The sequence below is a fragment of the Morone saxatilis genome, unplaced genomic scaffold, assembly GCF_004916995.1.
Source record: "Morone saxatilis isolate NCDOM2014 unplaced genomic scaffold, NCSU_SB_2.0 Contig9, whole genome shotgun sequence".
NCBI classification, from domain to species: Eukaryota; Metazoa; Chordata; class Actinopteri; family Moronidae; genus Morone; species Morone saxatilis.
This window is the reverse complement of record NW_023340268.1, coordinates 13,986,660-13,996,965: the sequence shown is the minus strand read 5'-3', so window position 1 is coordinate 13,996,965 and position 10,306 is coordinate 13,986,660. Positions and strand designations below refer to the sequence as shown.

At 41.7% G+C, this 10,306-nt stretch overlaps 1 protein-coding gene across 1 annotated transcript; it reads right to left on the bottom strand.

Annotated features, from left to right (window-relative positions):
* Positions 1-1,191: 1,191 nt before the first annotated feature.
* On the bottom strand, positions 1,192-10,169 carry casd1 (CAS1 domain containing 1). The gene is made up of 18 exons (XM_035681539.1): positions 9,826-10,169; positions 8,530-8,626; positions 8,127-8,247; positions 7,236-7,280; positions 7,081-7,143; positions 6,914-6,958; positions 6,676-6,799; positions 6,208-6,422; positions 5,657-6,076; positions 5,240-5,329; positions 5,036-5,155; positions 4,017-4,173; positions 3,803-3,882; positions 3,380-3,481; positions 3,073-3,213; positions 2,541-2,618; positions 2,049-2,141; positions 1,192-1,710 (listed from the first exon to the last, which is right to left on the bottom strand). Exons 1-18 carry the CDS (start codon positions 10,067-10,069, stop codon positions 1,441-1,443), a joined length of 2,505 nt encoding a protein of 834 aa, XP_035537432.1. The 5' UTR covers positions 10,070-10,169; the 3' UTR covers positions 1,192-1,440.
* Positions 10,170-10,306: the final 137 nt, after the last annotated feature.

Genomic DNA, 10,306 nt, shown 5'->3' with positions numbered 1-10,306 from the left:
TGACAGACAGAAGAGTGATCCCAAGCTACCTCACAGAAAATGTACTGCATGTATGAGCCGATGAGAAAAGCTGTATGTTCAAAGGCAGTCAATCTTAAGAAATCACTTATTTAGTCACTCACTCACTGACCAAAAAGTTCAGTGGCTGTGGCAGCGAGGAGAGGATGTATATTTAGCTGTCAGTCCTACTGTACAATATGTGCAAGCCAGTGCATTTTCCACCAGAGTGATGAGGCATGTTTTTTACGGCAATGGAAGGATAAAGGACCCCAAAACACTGCTGAAGCATTGCTGTATAAAATAAAGTCTCACACTCTATCATACAAATATACACAGCCTATGAAGTGAGCGAGTAGGACAGACGGGTGTCACACTGTAAAGGCTCAACCTCTGCAATGTGTCTCTGAGGCAGGTAATCATAGGAGATGCTGGGATGGGTACAAAACTATGTAATACTTCCTTCACAAACAGCAGTCATGAGCGCCATGTACAAAATAAAAAATAAAAAAGCCCCTCCCCACCACCACCCCACCCCCCAAAAAAACCTGTATAAAATATAAGCTTAATTTAAATCATTAAATACTGTACATATCACATATAATTTCAGCGCTACAGCAGGTGACCACGGTACCTTTCAGCACAAGGCATACATTTCTAAAATTATTCACAAAAACATTAGAAAAAATATGTCAAGGGATAATCCAACATTTTAACAATTGCACTCCAAATTTTTACTCGAATCTTGACAGCTTTTTTCTTTTTTTTTTTTTTTAAAATCACTCTTGTTGGTCCATACTTTGCACATTTAGATATCTAACACAGTTTTTAAAGTCACCAGAAATACTGTACAAAGAAATTGTTGATAATAAAATGCAGCACAATTGAACATTTGTTTAGATATCTGAATATGTAGGTTATGGATCCACCTGAGTGAAAACACCTTCAACTGCTTCTGCCATGTGGACGGAGTGTGTGCCTACTGATCCCTTCCAGAGTGAAGCAATGGCAGCAAGTACTCTATGTGACAAAATAAACTTCTTATTAGTATGTTTGGCTAAATAGAAGCGATGCTGCAAACATTCACTTAGCAAGCATGAACAAAATGAGGACCTCTTTTTAAAGTAAGATTCCACATCTCCAAATGTCTCCTTTCCTTTTCTGTTAAATCCAAATAATGTAAACGTTTGAGTGTTTTGTTCTTTTTTTTTTTTTTACTTTGCCCTGAAAGGAGAGAGCCTCCCCCTTTGGGCATTTTTATTTTCTTCAGTGTGCGACTTTCACAGCAGTCAAAAAAGTACAGACTCTGCTCAAACATGGCCAGCAGCAAGACACTGTTCTTCCATGTGTTCTTGTGTTGTTGCTCTACAAACACAACTGAGGTTGTCTCCTGTGACCACCGGCAGACTAAAAAACGGGGCCTGCTCCATCAAGAGGTATCCATCAGGCGCCGGGTGTTGGCTGGCTGCCCCTAGCTAGCAGCAATACTACCAGACTGAAGAGCCCCATGGCCCCCAGTCTCTTCAGCAGGGCCACGCTGTCTTTGGGGATAACCACTTGTGCCAGGTCATTGGTGATGAGGGAAATCTCATGAGCCACACAGACAAAGATGAAAGTGCTGACCATGATGTTGAGTGAAGGGTTTCCTGGGATCAAGACCAAAATTCCCTTGGTGTCTGCTGCCAGCCAGATGTGGTACTGGCATATGAACAGCTGGGGGAGACAAAACAAAGCATGTTCAGCTGTATGTAATGTGTGCTTATTCCCTTTTAAGTTGGCTGCCTCCAGGGAGCTACAGAACATCACATGCGGAGCTGCTATGGATTATCATTTGCTTTGTGCTCACTGTCTGAGATCATATTCTTATTCCTGGTATTTTATTGCTTCCACATTTTATTACCGTTACTACACCACAGGTTTTACTGATAACTCATATGTCTTGTTTTATGGTACCCTTTGCAAAGTATTTTGTAATCACAGAATTTTATTGTGTGCTGTATAAATAAACTTTTTATTATATTATTTTAACTCCACTGCCAGGTCCATCTTACCTCCAGAGAGATCTTTCCAAACCAAGCAAAGAATGAGCTATATATAGAGCGGGCGTAGCCAGGAATGTTCCTGATTAGAATGAAGGCCAAAATCTGTGGACAAAGAAAGTGAAGACATTAAGAGGGATGAAGAATTGTGCACTCCAGGCCAGTTTAGGCAGGAAAAGCTTAACTGTGTTGTTTACGACCTCATCTATTGTACTACTTCCCACTTCCTAATGGGGACTGGTTCTACGTGATACCAGTATTATTTGGTCATGAAAGAATATTATGCAAGTTATATATAAGTTACTATCATGTAACTAGGCTAATGTCATCTCAAGGCAAATGCAAAGGAATTACAGTTGGGCAATTAACTATAAAACCATTTCAAACAAATGCCAAAGTTGGAGAATCAACAGTTTATGTCAAGCTGACTCATGAGAAGACTTGTTAGCTGTACAACCACAGGAGAATGAAAGGGTAAAAGAAGGAGGACATCAAAAAATGTACCTGGACAACAGAGATGTAAGGATGCATCTCGTTGCACTCTGTTTTGGTTTTGCAGCTGCTAGCCCATATTGAGTAAGTCTAGAATAATGGAGGAAAATGAGAAGTTAGGTAACAGGTTCTAATCCTAAACTGCAACAAAAACATGCAGGTGCTTGACTTGGTTTCATTAGACATTGACCAAAGCAGTTACTGTGATCCCCAGCTGCTTTGGAGGAGGCAACAAAGAACAGAACGTTTCTGCAGTGCTACACAATATACATTTACCACCTGGCAGGCATTATCCATCTGAGATTAATAGATTGTCACTATACTGCGTTTACATTTCACTCTGGAGACCTTTGTCAATACAAACAAGAACTATCTCAAGATGTATACAAGAGCATTTGGAGCAAAACATTGTGGTTGCCAAGGCAGCTACAAGGTGTGGCAAAGTAAGTACCCACTCCTGACTATTATCTCCTAAGCTGGTGTTGCAAGGCAATGACAGCAATCCCAAGTATTGGTGTGAGCAAAACATGTCTGAGAGTCTTACTATGAAGGAGACGACAGAGAGGAAGAGGAGCAGGTTGGAAATATTGGCAGAGAAGAGAGCCTCTCCTTTGCCCTCTGAGAGCACCTGGCGCTTCTGCAGCACCAGATAGATGAAGGCAAATAACATTCCGTGTATCACCGCCTGCAAAAGGACATTATCAAATTAAATAACTATTTTACAAAGTTTGCAAAATTTGGCCGCACTTAAAAAGCTTTTGATCTACTCTGCCATGTACAGTATCCCATTTCAAAGAATGTGTTAATGCACACTGCATGCGTGCAGGTGCAGCAAAACACATTTGACTTACAAATCGGTCCAGCTTCCATCTGAACCACCACTCGTGTATGCTTCCGTTCAGCTCAAAGAGCTTGGAGATGGGCCACACAGAGAAGATACTCTCAAAGAAACCCTGGAGTCACAAAGGCCAAAACATGAATATTACATAAACAGGGCTCCAGACAAGGACCAAACCATCAATTTTAAGTGAAAACTGATAGCTGATATGGACTGACAAATTGTGTTGTTTTATATAAATTGACTCCAAATTCACAATTTGAATGCATATTTATCAATTTTGACTTTTCTTTCAATCGTTGCTGTTTGAAGACAAATCATGACATAATTATTTATTTATGCATGAATCAATATAAAACCTGTTTAATTGAATTATATTCAATTCAAATTTGTATCAACTCAAAACTAAAGTGATGTTATAGTTGAATTCACCTACCTGTGAAAATGCAAAGAAGCAGATAAACAGCAGGAGGCCCAGTAACTTCGCCAAGACCCCAAGGTGCCACATGCCACTATCTGCTCAGAGAACAAAAAGCCATTTGGTCACATTTATTGTGTAGAACTAATTGTGTGTATTGATTCACAGAGTCCAAGACTTTTTCCAAAGGTGAGTGAAACAAATAACGTTTCTAATCAATTATGACACCTACTGTTGGCCTTCTTCTGAAGGATCTGAGGCCACATGGCCAACGTGCCGTAGATAACGACAAACCAGAAGGTTACCAATGGGACAAAGTAATAGAACTGGTAGGGTCTGTCCATTACCACACACAGCACCAAGACCAGGAAGTTCAGACGGAAAAGCACCTGGAGTGGAACGAATATGAAAACATAGAAACATACACAGATGAATCAATAATAGCATCACAATGATAATAACACACCAGATTCAGTTAAGTCCAAACCAAATACCTGTATTTGTTTTGTTGTAATATAATGGTAATTCATGCCAAAGTACAAGAGACAGAACCAATACTTCGTTCTGAAAATGTGATGGTACTGGTTTTTCTACGGTGCCTTAGGTACCGGGGAATCAATTCTTCCCGACCTGACGAGAACCTCCTGTACAGTCTAGTGACTGTCGCACATGCTTCGCAGAGAAACACAGAGACAGACAGGCAGATACGGGGGGATATTTTACAAGCACGGACAAGGTAAAGCAAAAGTCGCCAGCAGTAAACACATCAGCTGGTGCCGATGTCATTGGTTACCACGTTGGTTTCCATTGTTCTGATAGGCTACGTCATTAACAGCGAGCCTCGTCCACACTCCACCTGCTGATGTTAAAACGGCATTGTGGGTGAAAAGATCTTAAATGTGAGTTGTGCTTTTTGGGCAACTTTATAAAACTTACTGCTGAAGAAAGTCAACAGAGACACATACAGAGAGAGACACAGGAACAGGTTGGGGCACCGGTACGTGTTTGGATGAGAGAAAAAGAGAGACACAGATCACAGTAGGTGTGTGTTTTTAGTTTTTGTAATGTTAAAATGTTTTTAATAAAAGGAGTATGTGTTGTACGTTTATTTTGTTTTTGTTTTTTTAACATGGTATCGAGAATCATGAAATTTCACTGGTATTGGTATCGACTACTAAATTTCTGGTATTGTAACATGCCTATAAGTATAGTGAGTCATTCTGGTTAAAGTATAACTGGCTGTACCCTCACCTGGCACACTCTATACAGTCCAAAGTCTCCTTTGAGCCAGAAAAAGGAAAAATGTCCATAGCCAGTCTGAAAAAGGTACGCTGCAACCAGCACCCGCACATGCATGTACACTGGAATGAACTGAAACACAGAAGAATTAATGTTATGTCTTTAAATCAAATATTAGTGTACACTGACTCAAAGCAGGACATATATAGGACTCACAGCACTGGCTCCAGATATGTGATAGATAAGGATAACCAACTGCATCCAGCCTTTCCACTCATCTGTTTGCTCTCGGTTGAGTAATTTGGTCTGTTTGGAAGATAAAAAAAAAAAAAAGTTAGTTAGTTAAACTTTTAGTTTGGTACATTACCAACAGTAAGGTTAATCCAATTTGGGGAAAATTCTACTACTGTATGTTTAAAGGATGCCTTTCTTATGTTTTTGCATGCAATTTGTCAAACTATAATTTCAAACTACCATCACACATAAAGACATCCATGATCATGCAAAAAAAATTCAGAAGCCCATATCTTTTTGACACAACTCAATATTATGCTGAAATACGACTGTGTTGTTTAAACTTGTAACTATGCTTCCCCAAAATAAAGCATATTGCACTGAACAACGCCATCTCACCTCCTTGCTGTTCTCACTGTAGAACACTCCCAGGACAAATATATAGATGAGAGGGATGAAGAACGTGGAGTGTGTGTAGAACTTCTGCTCTTTCATGAAAACATCTGCTCTGTCACAAAGGTAAAAATAGCCCATGATGACACCCATCCTGCAGAGGGCCTGGAAGGGTGCCTTTGGACCAAAGGGGACAGCTGCAGTCGCTGGCTTCTTCTCCTCCAGGCTCTCCACGTCCGGGGGCACTGGTCGGCGGTGGCGGTTGTTGCCAAGGACGTGGAGGACCAGGAAGACCGCTGCAGAGCCCAGGAAGAAACATGCTGACAGTTTCTGGAGGAGGTTTGGGGGCGGTACCGTCTGGCAGCAGGAGCCGTCAATAGGCCTCAGCAGCTTGTTGCACACCGAGTTCATGAGGATCATAGCTCCCTGAGAGGCGGATTGTGACAAGATGTGAGTAAGCTAAAATGCAAGAAATGTGATCGCTGAACTTGGACCACTGAATAAAACAATCTAATTACTGACTGAAGTAATCTTAAATTATTTGTAATCCTGCCTACCACATTCCTGGTGCTCTCAGGCAGGTGCAAGCCGTCGTCTGACTGGGTGATAGTTTCCATTGCGGCCTGGCGGGACGCGGCCAACAGCTTGACCCGGGACCTGCTGTTACGCTTGCTGCTGTTGAGCACGTCCACTGCTGCCTCATTGTACAGCTCAAGCTGTTGGTTGGTGATCATTTTCCTGTTGTCACTCAACACCTCCTCATTTACTGGGTCTAGAGGACAGAGGTGTAATGGTTTTTGGTGCAGACGGAGCAGGAAAGGAGATTTAGTTTAGAGGGTTTACATATGAGAAGTTAATAATCACAAAATTCTGCAATCAAATGAGTGAAATTACCAATAATGTTAACTTTTTAACCATAAGCACTACTTGGGGAAATTGGGATTTAGTGATGAAACCGTAGCACCTAAAATGCCCTGAAGAACTCTTTTATTGTTCATATTGGAAAGGCTTGAAGCTAAACTTACCTTGCAGGACCCAGTAGACCTCTCCATGGTCAGCCAGCTTCTCCAGGTTCACAGCAATGGCTGTCAGGTTGACTTTGTACTGCTGCAGGGTCTCGCTGCTGCCACTGTGCAACTTGATGGACCACTGTGGAAAATAGATTAATGGATAAGTTTAAGATTGACATAACTCAGCCACCGGCTTGTGTTTGTCTATCATGAAATGTGCAAGCATTGCTAAACACTGATTTAAACAGCTTACTGTGGCAGCTCCAAGGATGACAACATCTGGCTTTGCTGAAGCTTCCTGCAGCACATGTTAGAAGTTGCAATTAGAAAAGCAAATCTATGTCCAGACCACGTGACAATTTCTTGCTCAATTAACAATGCTCCCCCTTGTTAAAAACACAACTCAACATCTGTACTCACGTGTGTCCATGATATCAAGCGCTCCTTCATTGAATTATTTGCCTCTGGATACCACAAGAAGTCCTACACACAAAGATGTTTTTAGATGTTTTTAATCAGAGCATGTTTTTACAGACTGAGAACAGGAGATAAAAACACATCCAGAAATAGCTTACCACATTAACAGAGGAACTCTCATCTTCAAAAGAAATGTCCTCGTGCTTCAGACATTACATGGGGACAGACAGAGAGAAAGCCTGTTAGGAAAATAGTGCTCCTGTTTTTTCCTGCTTGAGATCAGACCAAAAATAGTTACGACTGCTGCTTAATTGCCATGCATTCCACTGCTGTGTTCTTTTGTTGATAAGTTTTTGTGCAAAACACCTGATATCAATGTACATTTTTGTTGCAGTACATTTTCAACAATGCCACCTATTTTAGGATTTCCTGTTCTTTATTAAAGAAGAGGAAGGCCTCAAGATATTTACAGACTTAGATAAAATCTAAATCTAGACACTTTGTAGAAAACAATTATCAGCGGGGCTATTTCTTACATTGTTCCAGCAATGTACGTGGCAGTGAATGATTAGCCATGCCTACATTAAGCAGGTAAGAAGAAAACTGGTCTAAGTTTTGCCCAGCCAGAAAAAGTTTGAGGCAAACTCCTTCCTAATAAACTGGGGAAGTGAGTGAGGAAACAATTGTTCTTACAGGAAGAAACAAGCAGCCCTGTCCCAAATGCAGCTCTACCCCTCTCTCTATCGGCTCTTTCAAACACGTCTTTGGTAGGAGTCTTGAATGGATCGGTCAGAATATAGTGGCTGGCTATATATGATTGGATAAGGTAGATTTAAAAACAGGAAGACATATTTTTATAATCATCTTAGGTCCACTCATTTGATCAGATACCTTTAAAGACCGTTCAGGACATGTGAGCGGAGGGTAAATGCAGGAATATCTGACGATGTCTGCACTTTTGGTTGTTGTCTCACTACCTCTTGCTGCCTCTGCTGAATAATTTCCAAAGAATAACCCTGAGTTCACATGGTGCGGTTTCTCATTATTACCTTATTTCCATCTTCTCTTCGCTCAGGGTCAATAACTTTGATGAAGGAGTAAAATAGTTGCCTGATTCGTGAATCACCAACAAAGGCCACCCGCTTTTCAGCAAGGCAGGTTTTGGCTTCACTGTAAGACAAAGATGAGGGTTAGCAATCTGAAAACCGTACAGCCTAACAACTGCAGGTTGCAACCATTCATGTGCTGGGTGGTTGCATTCTATAACCTAATCAAAAGCAGATCTTATTACACATAGTCTGCCTCTGTGATAGCATCTTCTCAATTGGCTCACAAATTACCCATCATCTCACCCTCACAGACAGACATATATACACCTCAGTTATCACTGCAACACACTTGAATCTTTGTCTAGTGTACATATAGTGACCTTGCACAGTTAGTGGGACTCACATGCTTTTGTATTTGTGCATCATGCAGCCATAAGGCTGCCATACATTCTCCCCCAAGTAACGTCCTCTGGATAGCAGCCACTCACATGAGTCTCCGCCTGGAGGCAAGACACAGAGAATGTACCAGTAAGACCAAACAAAAAAACAAAACTAAAACACTGCTCTTGCTTTCACTCATAGTTTCTTTGTGACTATGACTGAAACCTGTTGACTCAATAGAACCCTGGCTTTTCATTCAGTGCTGTCAAAAGACTTGTGTACAATACGGGGCTCCGCTAGGGGCCATGGTGCAAAATAAAGCCATCAGCAATTTAGCTCTAGCATAAATCTCTCCAGCTATTCATTTGTGTGCGAAATGAATGGAGCCATCTGCAACTGAATCAATTCATAGAAACAGGCCAACATGAAGGGTCGGCGAGCTGGCGAGAGACGTGGGCATGTAGTGTCATCGCCAGCCAAAGCAGCTGCTCTCAGTGTGTCTACAGGGGTCTCTGGGTCCTACACCCAGTCAGGGACAAAGTCAGCTATACGCAGCAGCATGCTTTCTGTCTCCGGGCATTTATACATTTACATTGGTGGATGGTGGATGGGAGGTGGATGCTAATATGTCTTTGTAGTCAAACTCTGGGCTCTGTGCCATCGCTGTCATCTGTCTTAAGTGAGGGACAAGCTGAGATCCAACCCTTTAAACCTGGAGAGGAGTGTGCGCCGTTTTCTATGCAGCAAGCAAATCTTTTCCAAACAAACCAATGCAAATGTATTAACGACAGAAAGGATGCTGCTACAACCCTGTTCAAAGCCTGCAGCTGGTTAGTTATTAGCACATCACATTTCCTACAAGCTTTATTGGTTTATTGCCATTTATCCTTTTAAAATAATAAACTGAATCGTTAGTGCTGGCGATTTAAATAGCACATGACCTCCTAATACCATAAACCTCGTTCTGTTAATAGTTAGCTACGGCTTCATAAGCAGTAATCAAGCGTGTCCTGACAGGAGCATGTAAACACAGCTAAATGCAGTGTTAGCTTTTGTAAACTAGCCAGTCAAATGCCGATTTAAATTTCGTGAAGTCAAGTTACCATGAGTGAATTCAGTCCAACTACATACGCAGATATCTATCTGCATTGTCTAATGTTTGCAACCAGTAAGTTACGTCTCGACCCCTTTAAAAAGCCACATTGGATAACGGCACCGACACAAGCAGCTAGCCAGCCAGCTAACATTAGCAGTAGCTGGAGTTAAATGCTTCACTGGCTGCATCGATAGTTACTTAAACAAACCGGAGACCACTTACCTCCATAGTACCGCGAAGCTGTGTGAAACACGAGGAGTAGGAAAACGACCACTAGCGATATCAATTTGGCATTTTTTATGGTAAAATGTTGATTTATTTCGCGTTTGCCCAGGCTATAGGCCAGGACCGCCATCTTTGCTCCTCCATGACAACAAGCACCTGTGCAGTCTTGCAGCGGCGCCTGTCCGGGTGCACCATCTGCTCGGTCTGCTGCTCCATGCGACATCGCCTCCTCCTTCTGCATCACCGCTGAGTTAAAGCAGGTGCGGATCAAAAGTCAAATTCACCCTGTCTCAAGTCCACCAGATTGTTATTAGGAAGAGACCACGGGAGCTTTAGTATCATAGAAAAAGAAACTAAAAGTGTTTGGAAACATAACTTCAACCTTGCGTGAGAAATGCAGGCGTACTCACAGCTCATACCTGTGGATCATTTAATTCCTCGTGATTTACTGTATGTTTGTTAATAGGCGGCTGCATAT

What these genes read in the sequence shown, in the direction of transcription:
- casd1 (XM_035681539.1), bottom strand. Translation starts at nt 10,069, where the DNA reads ATGCAGAAGGAGGAGGCGATGTCGCATGGAGCAGCAGACCGAGCAGAT. An exon ending in AGAGTTCCTCTGTTAATGTG is followed by an intron (nt 7,144 to 7,235) that starts GTAAGCTATTTC and finishes CTTTGTGTGTAG; the next exon opens with GACTTCTTGTGGTATCCAGA. An exon ending in GATGGAAGCTGGACCGATTT is followed by an intron (nt 3,214 to 3,379) that starts GTAAGTCAAATG and finishes GTCCTTTTGCAG; the next exon opens with GCGGTGATACACGGAATGTT.